Source organism: Varroa destructor, unplaced genomic scaffold, assembly GCF_002443255.2.
Source record: "Varroa destructor unplaced genomic scaffold, Vdes_3.0 BEIS01000006.1, whole genome shotgun sequence".
NCBI lineage: Eukaryota > Metazoa > Arthropoda > Arachnida > Mesostigmata > Varroidae > Varroa > Varroa destructor.
The window spans coordinates 32,500,110-32,518,225 of NW_019211459.1; the positions used below are offsets into that span (position 1 = coordinate 32,500,110).

General features: G+C 39.4%; 4 protein-coding genes and 1 long non-coding RNA gene across 10 annotated transcripts in view; 2 read left to right on the forward strand and 3 right to left on the reverse strand.

Moving 5' to 3' along the window:
* Positions 1-600, reverse strand: part of LOC111253241 (uncharacterized) — a 30,292-nt gene extending 29,692 nt beyond the window's left edge. The window contains exon 1 of the mRNA XM_086992961.1: positions 186-600. The gene's annotated coding sequence lies outside the window, so the exon portion shown is untranslated. The remainder of the gene's footprint in view (positions 1-185) is intronic.
* Positions 601-1,220: 620 nt separating this feature from the next.
* LOC111253245 (voltage-gated hydrogen channel 1-like) lies at positions 1,221-5,149 on the forward strand. 3 transcript variants are annotated; one of them, XM_022812379.2, is made up of 3 exons: positions 1,221-2,299; positions 4,202-4,327; positions 4,986-5,149. In XM_022812379.2, the coding sequence occupies exons 1-3, from the start codon at positions 2,096-2,098 to the stop codon at positions 5,127-5,129; spliced, it is 474 nt and encodes a 157-aa protein (XP_022668114.2). In that variant the 5' UTR covers positions 1,221-2,095; the 3' UTR covers positions 5,130-5,149. The 3 variants fall into 3 exon arrangements, 2 of the variants coding, with proteins under 2 accessions (XP_022668114.2, XP_022668115.2); XR_015330272.1 differs by lacking the exon at positions 4,986-5,149 and adding an exon at positions 2,583-2,718 and having other exon boundaries at positions 1,234-2,218; positions 4,202-4,979; XM_022812380.2 differs by having other exon boundaries at positions 1,235-2,218.
* Positions 5,150-6,951: 1,802 nt separating this feature from the next.
* Gmer (GDP-L-fucose synthase-like protein) lies at positions 6,952-8,727 on the reverse strand. Of its 2 annotated transcripts, XM_086993007.1 has the most exons (3): positions 8,556-8,727; positions 8,228-8,319; positions 6,952-8,050 (listed from the first exon to the last, which is right to left on the reverse strand). In XM_086993007.1, the coding sequence occupies exon 3, from the start codon at positions 7,983-7,985 to the stop codon at positions 7,035-7,037; it is 951 nt and encodes a 316-aa protein (XP_086849133.1). In that variant the 5' UTR covers positions 7,986-8,050; positions 8,228-8,319; positions 8,556-8,727; the 3' UTR covers positions 6,952-7,034. The 2 variants fall into 2 exon arrangements, with proteins under 2 accessions (XP_086849133.1, XP_022668104.1); XM_022812369.2 differs by lacking the exon at positions 8,228-8,319 and having other exon boundaries at positions 8,556-8,726.
* A 545-nt stretch (positions 8,728-9,272) lies between these two features.
* Positions 9,273-12,161, forward strand: LOC147755138 (uncharacterized). The gene is made up of 2 exons (XR_015330279.1): positions 9,273-9,589; positions 10,084-12,161. It is a non-coding gene; the product is annotated as an uncharacterized LOC147755138 (long non-coding RNA).
* A 284-nt stretch (positions 12,162-12,445) lies between these two features.
* LOC111253244 (uncharacterized) lies at positions 12,446-16,722 on the reverse strand. Of its 3 annotated transcripts, none has more exons than XM_086993011.1 (2): positions 15,696-16,722; positions 12,446-14,878 (listed from the first exon to the last, which is right to left on the reverse strand). In XM_086993011.1, the coding sequence occupies exon 2, from the start codon at positions 14,551-14,553 to the stop codon at positions 13,657-13,659; it is 897 nt and encodes a 298-aa protein (XP_086849137.1). In that variant the 5' UTR covers positions 14,554-14,878; positions 15,696-16,722; the 3' UTR covers positions 12,446-13,656. The 3 variants fall into 3 exon arrangements, with proteins under 3 accessions (XP_086849137.1, XP_086849136.1, XP_022668113.1); XM_086993010.1 differs by having other exon boundaries at positions 12,446-14,929; XM_022812378.2 differs by having other exon boundaries at positions 12,446-14,611; positions 14,728-16,720.
* Between the last annotated feature and the right edge of the window lie 1,394 nt (positions 16,723-18,116).

An 18,116-nucleotide genomic window follows, 5' to 3' on the forward strand; every position in this document is an offset into this window, starting at 1 on the left:
TGCGATACAGTAGACAGTTGTCAATCCCTGGGTGTATAGGTAATTTTATTTTGCAGTAAACTACGCCACTTAAGACAACGAAGATAGCACATGAGCGACATGCATAGAATACCTCATGATCATTGATGTAATGTTTTGGATAAATTAGCATCGTGAACCCGTTAGGAACACGTTTACCTACTAACCTTCGGTACACGTAAGATAGTCCGGATTCGAAACCGAGCGTAGACGCACATCGTTTGGTGCCAAGGAGGGACGATTAGCGGTCTAGAGCAATCTCCGACGGCAATAGCGGGTAGAAAGTGCAAAGTATATATTTTCATCTTAACTCGGCATGTCAACTTTATATACCCTATTAGTCTTTGTTAAGTCTTAATCTGTACATTGCAGAACAGGTACGAATAAAAGCCCGTTAACTTTCGAAGCGCATGTCCCGACGGAAATCTTCGGAGATCTTCGGCAATTTACAATATTACGATTCTTATTCGAAGCTTTCATAAAATACTTAGTTTTCCTCCTGTCTGATCTAGCCACCGAAGCTCTCTGTAAATCGATGTTTAATGCATGCAGACTTTATCGCAACAAATCCATATTGACTTTTACTTGCTTGTACCATTGTTTGCAGTCAAATCTCTAGAATGTGACTCTTTATATGTGAAACAGGCGTCCACCGATCTCCATCGTATTGAATCATGAACGCTTTAAGACTGCGGCTGTGAGTTACGGACGTATGACTTCGCAAGATGCCGAAACAGGCATGATAGCTAATAAAATTCAAATAATATATAGAGAGTCGGCGACATTTCATTGTCAACCATTCGAGTTTAATTCAATGGGGCGTTGTACTAAGTAATATATGCCATCGGAAGACGAAAATTATCTCGGTGGAGTTAGAGGCTGTTTGAAGGTTTCTCAGTTTGTCGCAGTGCTTCTTCATTATTGACTTGTTTTGATTTTTTCTTCAAGTGATTCCTCCCTCAGCAGTCCTCCGTCACTTATTTTTACTGTGCACTTTCGATTATGACTGCTTGCCTTTCTGCTTATCCATCTGTTGATCAATTCTGTCTGCTTGTGAGGCGGCGAGGGTGGTGCAAACTACTGTTTCCGTATTTAGCGCCGTTTGCTGCCAGCCTGCGACTTTTACTAAAGAAAGTGCCTCATATAGAAGATAGTCTGCTCATAGCTGCTGACGCCCCTACTGGTGCGGCCGCTGCCGCTGGTGCTCACAGGCACTACTGCTGATTAAGGTAAACTCGCTTTAGCTCATCTCGTCGTTTCTTTTCGTCCTGATGATGATTGGTAACCGCGGTTGCTGCTGCTGCTATTTATGGGTGATGGAGCGTCGTCGACCAACCGAAAGTGCCGTTGTTGTTGTGAAGAGAAAGTTGTTGCTGATGTTGCTGTTGTAAACGTTGCTGATGTTGTTATTGTTGTGGCCTCCTTTCTCCCGCTGCTTGAGATGAACCCAAATAGCTTCTCTTAAGCCCTCGCCCCCATTCGACGAATCTCGCTGAATAAGAAAACGGTGGGGAATCTCTAAAAGACAGATACAGAGTTATGTCTAAACTTTTGCTACCGCAAAGAAGGCGGTTGTTCTGGCTTTTACGAGTTCTACATGTTCGTATACCGTCAACGAACGTCATAACTGATGCTGTTGTTCCCGTTATCACCTGTATCATCTTGTTGCCATAAAGACTAGCAGAATGACTGAACGGGCAGTTAGTCGACTAATGCGCGTATACATTCCAGTCTTGCACTCAGGTTCTAGAGCATTGTCATGCAGTAGATAGCGCGCTGAGCCTCATTTGTCTCTAATGCATATTTAATCTCCTAGAAGCGTCGTGTACGCACATACTGACTGAATAGGACAGCTATACCCGTTAAACTCCTTCCCCTTAAACGACCGAAGCTAATCTTCGTCACTCTGACAACAACTGTAGCAGCAAGAGTAGACAATGGGGTCAGAATAGGAAGCCCTATACCATCGTAGCGGCCAACGCAGTGCGCGTCAACTGACGCTTCGGTTAGCGTTAGCGCATCAGCGATTTTGTTAGTGAGTAATAAAGAAGGGGAGACCAGCTCGGAAACCAGTGAAATGAATGCTGTACAGATGAGTGCTTCAGCTTACGGGAGCATTAAGGAGAGTGGCGGGTGCGACACGATAAGTGGTGGGAGCGCCTCTAACAACTCGGACATCGGTGAAACGGCATCATCACAGGTAAACGCCGAACACGATTTGCACGCCCATAAAACGTTGCGGCATAGACTCAGTCATTTCCTACATTCGCACAGGTTCTACGTAAGTATCATTAATGACAATAGGCAAACAACGTTGTACATCGCTTAACCATCCTTTTCCCTTTATAGCACTCCCTACGGAGGGAACTGTCTTATCGGCTGCCTGCCTTAGAGATCGCAAAATTCATAAACATAAGACTTTGAGTTCAATTGTTAGCTGATTTTTTTCAAATTATTCAAGTTCTTAATTTCAGCCCTTACCTTATAATTACGTCCTGTCAGCGTGTATACCAAAACACTTTCTACTCTCGCAATATATTCGAAATTCATTTTCATCGTTATAGGCATTTTCTCCGCTGCGAGGGTATAAGCTTTGAGAGCTCTTAGCTCAATTACGTGTTGATCCATCAACTCTAACCCAGGTTAATCCAATGAAGAAAAGCCAAAACCATAATGGTTTACTATCAGACTTGCAACAGCGTAAGTCTCCATTCCGACCGGGCGTTTACCAGGTCGCACTTTAATTATAACCGAAGTCTAGTAACGTTTTAGATTTCAACGTAGAGCTTTTGTAGAATTAATGTCATGCCGATTTGTTCGTTATGTATGCATCTAGTTATAATAAGCCCTGCTAAGTGGAGTAAAGGCCGAGGTTGTAAGAAAGTCATATAAGGACATTATTGTGGTCAAAGTTAGCTGAGAGATCAAACGTGGACGGTGACTGACAATAGACTTAATTAATTTCATTACAACCATGCGTCCGATTTTGACTTAGTAAAATGACAGACCATATTGAATCATTTATTAACTGCGACGTGTTCGACGTGCTGGAAACACCCAAGGGGCGTTCATACTTGCAATCGTTTTATATCGGTCTGTTTTTGTTTGTATAAAAGATCCCTAAGCAGTACTGGTCAGACATGTAAAGCAAATAAATATTTAAAAATTGTCATTTTAAAACAGAGAGCATATGAGTAAGTTTTCGGAATTCCGGGGCACCTCAGGATCGAGAACGAGCAGCAGATGTTTCAGCTTAGGTAGTTAGTTAGCTTAGGAAATGTAACACCGTCAAAGAATGCGCCATTTCGTAATATCGTCATCCGAGACAAACGGGCAATGCGCAGGTTTATACCATTCTATTATAATTAGTATATAATACCAGCAGTATTTGAACGTAAAGGAACCATATTGATACGCTCACCTTCACATCAATTTAATGAAAAGGTCACCATTGATCTATTCTTGAAAATATGTCATGTACTGTCATACAGTTTCACAGCATCTGTACGTTATAAATTCTTTTCAATAAGAGAGTATATTACAGCTAATTTAATTCTAACAGTACAAGATTATTTTGAACAAATAATCTTAATAATATTTAAAGATTTGCTCTGTTAAATTTTAGTATAATAATAGTTATAACAATGAGTAAAAGCTCCATAAACTGACTTAATTCCTTAAGATGATAACCTTAACTTAAGGAAGTTGCATTTACCCTGTACAAAGATGGAAAATTGCATCTACTATCTACGATGTCATGATCTTTACACACACTTCATGTAGAAGCTGATAGCCTGACATAATGAGCTATCTAAAAGCAAGAAAGCAACCAACTGAGTTTTCTCGAATTTGGTAGTCTTCACATATTACTAAAAATAAATGTGATGCTTTGTAAAAATGCCAGACAAAAGACATTGCACAGTTTCATCCAATGAAATATCCTATTCCATCTTTTTTGGCCTCTGCTCTGCTATATTTTCCTGCAAGTGTGCCTGTGTACTCATCTTTGTATTTTTAATTCATAACTAAATTTTTATTGGTTTGTTTGCTTAGTATTTATCTTTGAGTACGTACTTAGTTATCCTGTGAACGATTTGCAAAAAGAACGTATGTTCTTTTTTGTTTAATAGAGATAATTTACTAATATTTCACCTCAAACTGTCCTCTACTAATTAATAACTAGGTCATTATTGTAATGCTAGTCACCATTGACTGTCTTCTGATCGTCGTGGAACTGCTGGCAGAGAGGCGGGTCCTTGAAGTTGTCGGAGGACATCCACAGGAACGGTACTACAACCACTACGTTCATGTACGTATAACCCATTAAAATAATTAGAATATAAATAGCAAGCTAAAAGGTATTCACAGGCGTCATTGCAGCATACAGGGTTAATTATAAGTTCTCAAGGAAATTAAAAAAAGTTTACAACTTTTTATAGTTTTCTTTTTACAGAAATTCATAGAAGTTATACCCACCCAGGAGCACGTATGCTGTTTGCAAATAAACAGTCCCGTTGAAAGAACGAAAATCCCAGCGCTGAGTGCTTCCATTGTCCTTTTGTTTAGCGTATTCAAGTTTAGTCGTTAAATATAAAAGTAGAAACCATTATGAGTTCTATTATAAAATCGACCGCTTCACGGATTTAAAAATATTCCTTATTGAAATTAATCAGCACTTAGTCCGTACATCTCATTTTCCCACAGTACTATTAGATGATAAATTTTTAACCAGTTCCATCATTAGATACAAATAATAGCATAGTATTTGCCTATGTCATGAGTCCTTGTTTGCGTCTCAATGAAAGCTAATATATCATATTATATTGGTCTACTAAATATATGGTGTTGAAGTTGAAAGCGTAGTCATCGCTTTTACTATCTCCTTATCGTCATTATAACCACGACCATCAGCTGTTAGGATTATCTTATAGAAGGTGCAGAATAATGATTGTGATTGAATATTGCAGGTATTACACCATCTTTCGATAGCGATTCTTTCGATCTTCGTCGTCGAAATTATAGCTAAAGTGTACGCGTTTAGCGTTATTGGGTTCCTAAACCATAAACTTGAGGTAGTATTATTTGCTTTCTATTCGAAACAAAATAAATAAAATGTACATTTGAAACTGTATATATATATTGTGTTTTTTAGAAAACGACCCAAGAGCGGCAAAAACCGCGTTAGGGGAGTATTTATTAACTAAACAATGTACTTGGATAACTGTAGTCCGACGTTTTTTCCTGAAGCGTGGCTTTCGCAGATTTTATTAAAGGTTTTACATAAAATAAATGTTTAAAAAGATAATAATAGATAGGGTTATTCATTTTATATATATATATATATATATATATATATATATATATATATATATATATACGTACGTGTGCTATAGGAAATAGTAATAAATAAATTATCAGTAATGACCTATACAGAGAATTAAAACAGTAGGTATAAAAACAGTTAATGGTTATAAGGCACTGCACATATATATATATTAAGGTTTATAAACCGAACTTTCTTGTGCAGGATTGCATTCGTTATCAATGCAATATTTGATAAAAATACGATATGAATATTAAGTAAGTATTTATATAATATGATGAGTAGTGGAAGTTACGTAACAGGAGTATCTATTGGTAATTTAATTGCATGTTTCGCAGGTTTTTGATGCTTTTATAGTTATCATATCATTGATTCTGGATATCGGTTTCTACAATCCTGATTCAGTGGTTTCTGTCGGATCTAGCCTGGTAATTGTGGTGCGTCTTTGGCGAGTCGTCCGAATCCTCAATGGTATGAGGCCAGTTGTTATTTCTATTACAATCTCTACGCTTCGGAGATATATATTTTTTTGGTTTACAGATGTCAAGCTAACTATCTGTAACCACAAATAAAAGAGCCGAGCAATATTCTTAGATCTATTTCGTGCGCAAATATACCCCGCTTACTATCGCGCATCCACATAAAGGTTCAACCCGCTGACCAAAGCAGAAACAATTTTTCATCATAGAAAATGGATTAACGCTATTATTAATCCGTTCTCAATATTTACCCCCAATTCTTTATTATTCAATTTATATGTAGCGCATTCAAGTGAGTTCTGCAGTAACTTAAATCAGCCTACTAGCCAAAAATAGAGCCCTTTTATTACTTTATTTTATAGTAATTTTATTATCACTTTTCTTAGAAAGTCCAACTACAAAAGCCCTTAATCACTTCTATTTTTAAATTGCGTATGATTTTGACTAAACATGAAGCGGCGGATAAATTACGCTTTTTCTATGTCACACAAGGCTTTGCTGTGATTTTATATCCTAGATTTTTTTCAACTCTGCATCGTCACAGTTATATGTGTATATCAACCCCTTTGGCAGCCGATGATTGTCTCGACAACTATTAGCATTTAAAAATAAATACAAAATAGCTTTTTCCAAAAACTGGTGCAATGTGTCTTAAAAATTATCTTACTAATTTGGAAGTAGCTATGCTTACCGAAATAATGCATCACCATAGCATGATAGAAACAGTTTTCTTAGAGCTAACGATAAAAACAACCCTTTTTTTTCAAATAATAAGGTTTAAAAATTCCTGCAAACAGCATTTATTTTCTATATATTCATGTAATTTTTTCACTATTCTATGAACAAATAGGAGACGTAAGTATTACTTGCATATATGACACGTCTCACGTAAAACAATTCCACAGCGCTTCCTCAACGTTATCAGTGCCATCAGGAGCTAACTTAGGGTATTAACTGACTGCAACATTAGAAATTCAGCTTCTCTCTTCAACGGTATCTAGTTTACGGAATCTATGCGTTCTGGTGATTATCAACTCGAATCGTATGATGACGATGAAACAAAGTTCAGCCGTTCATTGAATGAACGTCGTAGTATCGCTGAGTTAGATGTAATATAAAAGCCGAATGAAATGAGTATATGAAACGGATAACTTTATTATACAATAATAGAAAAATATCTAGAATTTTATTTAAAGTATTACACACTTTGGTATTTACTTTCTTGCGGTTTCGTAGTGTGTTTGAAACCAGTCTACTGTTTCTTTGATGGCTACGTCCATCGGTGTGAATTCGAACTCAGGCAAATAACGCCTCAATTTGGCGTTGCTAACGGTTTTTTTGAACTGTCCGTCAGATTTTGATGTGTCGAAAACAATTTTGTCCTGTGAAATGTCCATAGCTTTAGCTATCATCATAGCCGCCTCTGCGATGCTCACCTCTTGAGATTCGTCAACGGACAAAATGATCGGATCAACCTCCGGGTAATCGCGGAGCACCCAGATGATCAGGCGTGCCAGATCTAAGTTATACACGAATTGACGGAGAGGTTTACCCGAACCCCAAACAGTAAACGGCTTCCCCTCTCGTTTTGCCATGTAAGCTTTATGAATGAGGCCAGGAAGGACGTGTCCATCCTCAATGTTGAAATTATCATGTGGTCCGAAGACGTTCGTCGGAATCACAGATGTGAACCGACAACCATGCTGGGCAAAATACGCTCGATTTTGTACATCAATCAGTCGCTTGGCATGCGAGTACCCAAAGTTGCTGGGATGTGGAGGACCATTGTGAATCATGGTCTCATCAATAGGGTATGTTGTACAGTCTGGAAATATACAGGTTGACAAACACGACACCACCTTTGATACATCTTGCATATGACTGGCGTGTAACACATTATCGTTAATAGCGAGATTGAAGCGCAGAAAATCTAAATTAAGCCGCATGTTGCGATACAACCCGCCCACAAATGCAGCAAGGTGAACAACATGTGTTGGCTTATGCTTGGTGAAGACTGCTTCAACCGCAGCTGGATTACGGAGATCGCCGTCTTTTGATGATAAGAACACCCATTCCTCGTCAGGCCGCACCTGCGATGGATCTTGCAATGCCTTCTGTAGTCCTTGGCCGACTAAACCGGATCCGCCTGTAACGAGAACTTTCATTGTTTTGCCCCCGAAAGCGGTACACAATGCAAGCTGTCACAGAACGGCAACAGTAACTCGTTTGCCTGCAAACATTCGTTGCAGTCGTTCCTCAGACTTAGCAAAAATTGCGCAACTTATAATATATTGGAATTTGCATTTACAAATGCGAGCACATCTATAGCTTTTTATTCTATACCCTGCTAGTAATATATGCTAGCTTTTTGAAAAAACTAATAATTTTATTAATCATTCATACTCGCCCTAATAGTCGAGTTATTTCGCTAAGAAGTGATTATGATGATGACTGATGCATGCATCATGCGTAGAACTATTCGAACTGCGCATGATTTTCCTGCCCAGAATCACGTATAAAGGGTCACATATTATATCTCTTTTTGGGATGACAGTAATAGTAGCAACTATTATCGTCACCTTAGACACTAAGTTTCACGGAATAACTCCGTCTGTATGAATCGAATAGATTTTCCGAGTTCTAAGGGTCAGCAGTCTTATACGTCGGTATTATCAACAACTGCAGTGACGAGATTAACATTTACGATTAGTATTATAACATCTGTCACAACTTACCTGTTAACACAGCATTGGACGTGCAGTCGTAAGAAATTTTGATCGCAATTACCAGAAAAGCGCTTGCTTATCACCTGCTGCGTGAAACACTATGAGGCACACAGCTGACAGTTGTGTGTAAATAAACTTAATGTAATCATGCATCGGCGCCACGGGCTAAATGCACCACCTGACCAATAAATCAGCGGCCTATTGGCGGAACAAGCGAAGCAATGAGTGAAAGGGAAGTGAAAGGAGCAAAGGGCTATATGTACACGTACACCAGAACTAGCACAATATTCGGGTTAGGGCATTTAGTCATCACGCGGACGGCTGGCAGGAAACTTTATAGGCAAGCAAAATTTTCAGTGGATTCTTTAGTGGGTAAAGGATCAACTTTTCAAGTATGGCATAAGTTAAATACAATTTGTAATTAAAGTCAATGGAACAATCGTGCATACAAGCAATGTATCTAAGTGCACGAATAGACCTGTTTAGCAGCAGATGCAACAGTCATTTCCGTTGACAGGTAGCTAGCGATTCGATACTTTCAGTATGTGTTAGATGTAGACAAACATTGTATAGAATTGATTTTTTCATTTGCGCTATAAATATGCGAATGATATCCGATAATAACGACGTTGACTGTACGTGACTGGTATTAGATATAAGTCTAAATGGATTAATAACCTTGTGACACTAAAGCTGCAATTAGCATGACAAAAGTAAATAATATTTTGTTCAAATTCGTTCATATAGGTCGGCATTCAGTTTCTATGTGAATTATAGTGCCCTTATTTTTGTGAGCAGATATAAACATAGCAGCCGAAATGATGGGTGGAGTTCTGTCGTTTGCATAAAAGTGAAATAGTTGGAACGTAGGATTATGGACGCAGTTGTCGAGCTAGATGTATGGAAATTAGACGGGGAAACCTAAGCGATACACATTTTTATAAAGAAAAATATTTTTATTTTAAAAGCTTACTTTGAATCTTTCTAGATGAAATGAGATCAAAAAAGTGATCATGATTGACTCAGTCTTTTATATATCTAAGGTATGTGCAAAGCTTTCCGCAGTCCCATATATAATTAACAAAGGGTAGCATAGAAAATATAAAGTAAACTAGTCGTATATGTAATATATGTAAACTATGTTTTTGTTTGTAACGATTTTGGGGGCTCTATTTCAAAATCTTCGCAATAGACAAAGATGTCTGTGTAATTGCTGATCTTATTTTTAACTGAAACATGAGTGAAATGCATTAGTTTCCAAGTTGTTGTTATGAGTTGCAAGTGTACGATTTACCGAATATTTGTAAATGCCTTAAATAAATTATATTTGCATAAATAACTTTATAACAGCACTAGACAGTTAAGTGAATTTGTTATAGGAAGTCTTTAGTCTAACTTGATTTGATGAACTTGATGGTCAAGTGTATTTCTTAAGCGTGTTTCTTCGAAATTAAGTAGCCACGAATAGTCTCAATCAAGTGGTTTACCGAAAACCAATAAAACGTTTCATAAATCTTCGTCTGCTTCCGTTTACTAGGCATTGTACTCACGGTAAAGGTGCAAACTGAAGATAAACTTGAAACAAAAGAAGAAAAAGTATACTTCAAGAACTGTTGACCCAACGTGACTACCGCCACGTGCTCGAAGAAAATAATCGCTATCTACGAAAACTGCTGCAAGAAAATGGTGTCGAAGTGTCACCGCCCGTTGAATCGATCACCAGGAAGAAATAGATAAGATTATCAGTATAGCACGTGATTTTTTAGACGTTAGCAACAGTGTAATCATATTTTAAGATAATGTAAAGATATAAATCAGGAAGAAGCTTGAATGGCCAAACGAGTTATTGAAGCCAGTCTTTCATTGGAAATGGGTCTCTAGCTGACGTCTGACCCACTAACGACAGGTTATGCACGACAACAATACCACTACCTAAGTTCTGTCTGTTCTTAATTTTCTGTCTGTAAACAAAGCGTTTTTTTTTTTTGATAAGCGGTTTTTTGATCAATAATATTAGACGTCCTGTAACTCATCACATAATTAATTGGTGTGTTCATACCATGTAAACAACATACACTATACACTTAGTCACCATATATTTCTAACGGGAGAATTCACCATTGGAACTTCGGCAATTCAAATATATTTATCTTCGAGTGTGTATATTATATAAATAATTACTCGTCAGCCTTACGTGAAACATTTCTGAGCAATTAGTTCATTGCGCCTTATGTATTTGATTGATATTTGTGCAATCCTTAACGTTTTCATTGAACGAGTGCCAATAGCTATACTTAACCACGTTAAATCCCCAGTCGTAATAAAATAACATCGTATTTTTGAGTTACATTATCTAACTTCGTTAAATAAAATATCATGACATATGAACAAGGTCAGCCTGCTGACTGAATCTTTACACATGCCTTCAAGTTCAGACAGGTCTGTTCTATCACCTATAGTAGCGTGACCGCATCGTATCATGCACATGACAGTAATATTCGTCCCTCACACATACAGTAAGCGAGATAATTTTGAAATAAAAGAATATATTTACTTTCGCACAGTAGGTAAGCGATCTCTAATATGATAATCACCATCCATTCAGTTGTGTAAATGGAAATATGTACGTAAAAACAGAGAACGCGTTGGAGGTACTAAGGTTCCTTACCTACCCTATTACCTGAGTTTACCTTATTACAGTGGATATAATTTGTCCATAACTGGGTATATACTATGCGTCTAATTGATATTTTAACGATGTTGAGCGACGTCACAATGATCAGCAAATAACGAGCATAGCTCTATAAACAATTCAGATTTTTAATCTTCTGTAATAAGTACGTACTGGCCAAATATGTTATATAGTTCTGTCAGTACCGAATCTGGGTACTCCAATATTTGCTATTTTTTACTATGTGATAAATTCGAATCTGTACACTGATTCATAGTTAAAGTAGTAGTACGAACCAAATTACGAGGCACTAATTATTCCGTTACTTACAACTAAAGAGTCTTCTGCGTGGAATAATCGAACCGTTACTACAACGGATGAGTTTGTCTAAAGATGATCGTAACTTCGAGTCAGGTCCTGCTACAGAACATGTGTGGAGTAATAAGAACATACACAGCATCTTTTAGGGTTTCTAAGTACACTATATTACCACTAAGTTATGTCGGTGTTCGAGACTCTATAAAATGAAGTACTGATTTGGAGTAGCTCCAAGAATATCGCCTTCTCATACTATCCTACAAACCGTTTAGTTTTATGATAATAATTACAAAGATCTTCAGTTATTTAGCCATACGACTTAAATTAATGTTGAGCAGCAAAAATATCGAAGAAAATGACATCCCGCTAACCAGTGAATGACTCGTCGAAAAAAAGTTACCATACATTTTACGGATATGTACTATAAAGAGATACATTAAACCTGACTCAATATTTGCAATGATGTAATTCAGTAAATGATGTGATATTGTAATTCAGAAATTGATATCATTATTTTTCTAACCCAACGTACATCTTTCATGCGTTGTAATCCTGTTTAAGTCTATTCCAAACGTTAGTGGTTTTTATCAAGTGAACAAATGTATTATAAAATTGATCTTAAGTAAGTTTTGTGTGTTTTCATCTGTTGGTGATTGTTGTTACATCTAGCTGGTATGTATTGCGCCTAAGTAAAATACCTAATGCACGGAACAAGTTACAGAATCTGAGGTTACCGCTCGCACAAATACATCGACACGCGTTTAAATAAACATATTTCTTTCGCAATTATTGTCGTATATATGACACTAAGAAGATTATTCCAGATGTGACAAGGGATAATAAATACAGAAATATTAAATAGTGTTCCTTTTTTTTTCTAAGAGCCAAAAGAACAGAGAGCACAAAAGTATACGATTTTAGGATAATTTTATTTATGTTGAATGGACCTTGGTTGTGTATATGTCCTCTCCGAAATGTACATCAGTATTGCTGAGGCGAGCAGGTTCATTTTCTAATGTTTGTTGTAGGGCAAAACCCGGCCAATATACAATTTACACATTGTTTCCATAGAATTCGCGGAGATTTTTTTTAATCTTCATAAGTCAGCTTTTCCGTCTTCACCAATCATACTTTTCCCTGGCTTCACAATTTGGTCATTTCTCGACTTATTTATCCCCGATCCATTCAGGATTTGCTTATGAATGATGCACTCTCAAAAATCCCGGCCATATATTTATATCATTTACTACCTGCTGCTTTGAGCTCCGGCACACGACATACATATATGTTACACAATTTATGAGAAATTAAGGAATAATAAGCACTTGTCAAATATCAATTGTCATTCACTGGTTTTTCTAATTTGTCGTCCGCTTCAGCTGCTCATTGATAATTGCTTTGTAGTAGAAGTTGAAGTCGTTGAAGACCGGTCACCGGGATTTATATATATATATATAACGACCGCTATCACTAACTGAATAAACATGTCGTTATTAAGTAGCTTTCAGGGTCACATGGTTCACACGCATGGTATTGTCATATACATTTAGATGCGATTGTGTTTATGTAATGAACAAAGTATATGTTATTATTTTTCAACGTTTTTGCATGCCATAATTTCACTTGTGATATCGGGTAAAAACAGATAATATTTACTAGTATCGTCATTATAATAACTATTATAACGATATGATACGTTGCGATAAGTCAAGCTAGAGATAAATATCTCTCATACAACTCTTTTTTTTTCGCAGACTAACGGAGCAACATTAACATTAATTCCTTCTGATACTCAACGATAATTAATTGATTTCTTTTATTTTCTACATGTCTCGTCACAAAGGCTCGCAAAGTGCCGTTCACGTGTGCATAATATAGCTCTCATTATTCGCAAAGAGGATCAATAACTAGTTGTAATCTCGCTCGTTACACCCAGCACTTCCGTATGCTTCCTTTATATTCGCTTATGCTTCCCCATGACACATGGCGGGACTAAAATAATGACGACTCACACGTTTTTGAAGCTCAGGCAAGCTTGCCTTATTTTTTTAATCGACGGCGAATGAGATTTCAGTTTATCCAGTCTTCTCGTCGCCGCCCGCGTTTCCCGCCACTTTTGATCTAGTAATACCTATCTCGGGGAGTGTACTGCCGCACCGATTGACTACTCTCGTATGCAGAAGAAGACTTCCGACTGCTCTCATAGCCTCGTCGAATTTCGCGGTCGCTGCCGCTACCGCCACGATTGCCGCCCCCGTTCGTCCACGAGTCGCGTCTGGAGTACTTAATTTTTGAGGGGCTGCGTCTGTCAAAATACTCCGCCCGACGCGATGAGCCATATTCTTTGCTTCCTCGTGGTTCATAGCCGTAGTCATCAGATCTTCGCTCATATATCGAGCGTAGCGCGCGTCTGTACTCGGATGTATCCTCGTAAGGTGACGCTCTTTCATACCGCGATTCGGAGTAGCCACCGCCACGACTATCATACGCGCTGCTTGACAACCGCTCGTAGCGATCACGATCGTATCCACTTGTACCGCTCCCTGCACGTTCGTGGCGCTCATAGCGTTCGTAGGGTGATCCTGCGTAGGACGATGAGGCCGGACCTCCTCTAAGCGGTGGCCCACGGCGGTCGTACCCTGGTGGGCGGCTGTACGGGCCCGGCCGATACTCACGATACGCAGTGCTCCCATCTGAGCCTACCCCACCTGCTCGGCACTCCTTACTCCAGTGTCCCTGACGACCGCAACGGAAGCACGTCATCCGACCGCCCATGCCTGGCTGATGTCGGACACGTGATCGCGATTCCTCGACGAGGATGGCCACTCCCCTGAATTCGTGGCCGTTCAGTGCTTCGATAGCGGCTTGAGCATCAGCATCGTTCATCATATGCACAAAGCCGTAGTCTTTGATGACGTCACATTCGGCGACCGCGCCGTACGCCTCAAATAGCGCCCGGATATCATTGCTGCTAGTGCCCTCAGGGAGTGAGCCAACAAAGATCTTCGTTGTACCCATTACTGCCTCGAGAATCGGTGACGATATAGACTATTGTTTCGCCTGTAGGTTGTTCTTTCTAAAATAAAAACGTTAATAATACTTAATTCGGCTCTGCCTATTTAGCTTTAAAAAGTTAAATTGTTTAATGCCGAACTCAGGAAGTTCATGTGCAAAGTCCAGAAGAACACGTACGGTGCGTGATATTAGCTTGATTGAAGTTAAACAGCCGTAGAACTTCGAGCCTCAGTCGATTTCGCCGAAAGCTTCGTAACGATCCAGCCGAAGTCACGCATCGAACCGAACAAAACCGCACCGAACACGTTGACGTAATTACGTACCCCTCCTGTAACACGCGCGAATCAATTTTTCGACCTGGCAGAATCTTTCGAGGATGCTAAAACGATACAGATTTGTTTGATTCAGTGAAGAAGATTGCGATTCATCATCGTCATCATCATTGCCATCAACGATTTCACCGGTTATTTCTTTGTACTCAAGATACCTTTACCGTTATTTTCTAGCCGTTTGATTTTTGCTGATATTTTAGTAAGATTACGGAGGCGAATCAAATACGATTCCGCATGGCCGCCCCAGCAGCAATTGATAATCCGAGCTTTTTCAGCATTAACCATCTTGCTAATCATCGATAATCATACTTCATCGTACTGAATTTTCAAGAATCCCGTCTTTTACCCTCACACTTATCTCAAGTTAGGTCTAGAACCGCTACTAGACTAGGTGCAACTGTTCTTCGACTGATTCGACCGTAATGATCACCCCTTAATGAATCATGACCCCTTTTTTTGGCTCGGTAAAGCCCGCATGCTCGTACTGGTCGTCGCGCGTCGAACTGCACGAAACCAGGTCTACATATGCCGAAATGGCGTACTGTCATGACGTTTTTAATGTCCCGAATACCGCACATTAGTGGTACGTCCGCCCAGGCTACCATTATGCCTGCTTGCTGATTTCTTAAATATGTTTTCTGTTTATTTCCGTATTTGTTATGTTGTCACAAACTGTTGTTGCTCCCATCACATTTGCTATTCTTACTATACTAAACATTCGATTGAATGTCTTTGCATCATCGATTCGATTCGACCTCTTTTCGACTGAGCAATTCACTCTATTCCGCTCTCAGATAACTCTCGCTTACTAACCTCCACACGCGCGCACGCAGTGTAGCACCACACGACATAAAACAACACACCACTGGCAGCAACACCAGTAGTAACAGCTGCAAGTACAGTTTCGTTACCAGGTGAGCACGAATTATCTCTCCGTACGTTGTTGTTTATTGCTTTCCGATTACAAGTAGCAATCGTTGTTATTTTTGCTGTTGTTGTTGTTGTTGTTGCTAGATGCGAACAAATTTGTCAGGCAGTGTACCACCCACCCGTAAGCGGTCATTGCACGTCACCGTAGCACCACAACTAGCATCGACTGTTGCCTGAGAGGAAGAAGAGCCTGCAGCTACGGCCTGTTAATAGGTTTTAGTGGGCTAACCATAAGCTAACAACAACAGCAGCAGGCCACCAGCAGCGTTAAAGGTACCCGGCACACGGTCAGCGCCAATAGAGGGAGCCGCTGCTGCTGCTGCTGCTGCTAGTTATTAGAAACAAAACGTAGGAACAACAACGTAAAAACATTCGTAAGTGCTCCACTGGCAGCGGTGGTCACGACAGCACGACAAGCCAACGACAACGGCGCCTCGACTCCGCCGTTGCCGAACACACGACACCATCTGCAGACGACAACACGCAGTGGCCGGTCCCACCGGTGGCGTCACACCATGATACGGATTTATCTGCTGCGTTAAGAATCAGATGCACGCCGTAACTAAGAGCGCCAACGTACGGTGTTACCACGCCAACACTAGTATTGTTACTGGCACAATTGGTGATGGGCCGGTTAGTCTCTTAGCCGCTTAAGGTTAGTCAGGCCTGCCGGCATTGCTGTTGCGACTGCTACTGCGACTGGCAGCAGCAGGAGCCAACGATGCTGCTCCTGTTCGTGCTCCTGCTTCTGGCGCCCATAATGCTGCAAACATCAGCTGTAGCGGCGGCGACGGCGGCGCAGGAAAGGCAATAAATGGGTGCTTCAACCGACTCGAAAACAAGGCTTGCACACACACACACAAACGCACACATCAAACACACAGATCTACACGCTGACAAACGAATTAACGAACCAACCAGCTAAATAGTTAAAAGAGGCATGTACAGCGAAACACTACCTAGCAATGTAAAAAACGCATACATACCAATTGGCAGTCAGCCACGGCCAAGTGAACAATCAGCCCGGTGAGTAGCGATGGGGCATCATGGAAACCTGTGTGTATAGAAATGTTTGCATGTGTGAGTTGTGGAAGAGCTGACGACGTCGCGGTTCGGAAACAGCTCGCCGATGCTGGCGAGCCGTACGACTGTGAACGCAGCCCTACGAGAAGAGAGCGATACGAACAATATAAGAGGCGCCGACCGTGTCAACGTTACATCTTCGCAAGAATAAGCGATAATGTAGGAACTAGCATTAGCTAGAAAAAATTAAAATTGCTATTGTAAAAAGGACCTGTTTAGGATGGTTCAACAGATCTAAGCTCTCCTATATATCTTAATATATAGGACAGTCAGGGAAATATATTGCGGATAGTAGATTGTACACGTTATTCTATTTGAGATTTGTTTTTGCTTCGTAATATTAAATTGTTGAACAAAAGCTCATTTGAACCACATACATGCTAATTACATACATCTGTAACTGACACAGTATTTCTCTTACGGCACGTACCGACAGCTAACTTTGGCCAATTAGACGACCGTCTATTGCGGGTGTATCGAATACCATCTACGCACTATTTCTATCATTGCCGATGTCATAAATGCACCCCAAGGATCTGTAGCGGATCTGCTCTTTCCGTTTGAGTCTCTCAAGAAACATGACACAACGTATGAGATCCCTAGATCATGCTTAGATCTATTCTGCGTAGGCAAACCTTGCAGACTGTGTGAAAAAGCGGCTTCAACATATTAATAGGGTTTGTTCTTATGCTCGAAGATAATGATTAGCGCTGTATAAAGCTATTTAGTCATGCTAATTATACGTACAGGGTGCGAACGTCTGCTTTATTTTTATACGTTAAGTTTTAAAAGCTGAAAAAATAGGATTTGGTCAAATTTCGTTACTCTATGAGACACAAATTAAAATCTGATGCTTCATAAGATAATCTTCCGTATAATATTTTTTATTGTTTTCTTTCTAGTGCTTTTTTTAACAAAAAAAATATGTGGGAATTACACACTATCCGTGTATAAAACAAATTCCCAATAATACGTGACATGCGATATTACTCACAATTCTGATAGAAACAACACTTGCCAGATAAGATTTTTGCCTTTATGCAAGGGTGTCTATTATTGTGACTTTAATTGGTCTCTGCTACTGGTATATTTCACCAATAAATCTATACCTATTATAATTAATTGCATTATTTCTCAATAAGTGTAGACGATTTTGGGGAGAAATATCTATATGCAACACTAATTGACTAGTAATAACTTTCAAATTCAAAAACGTCTCAA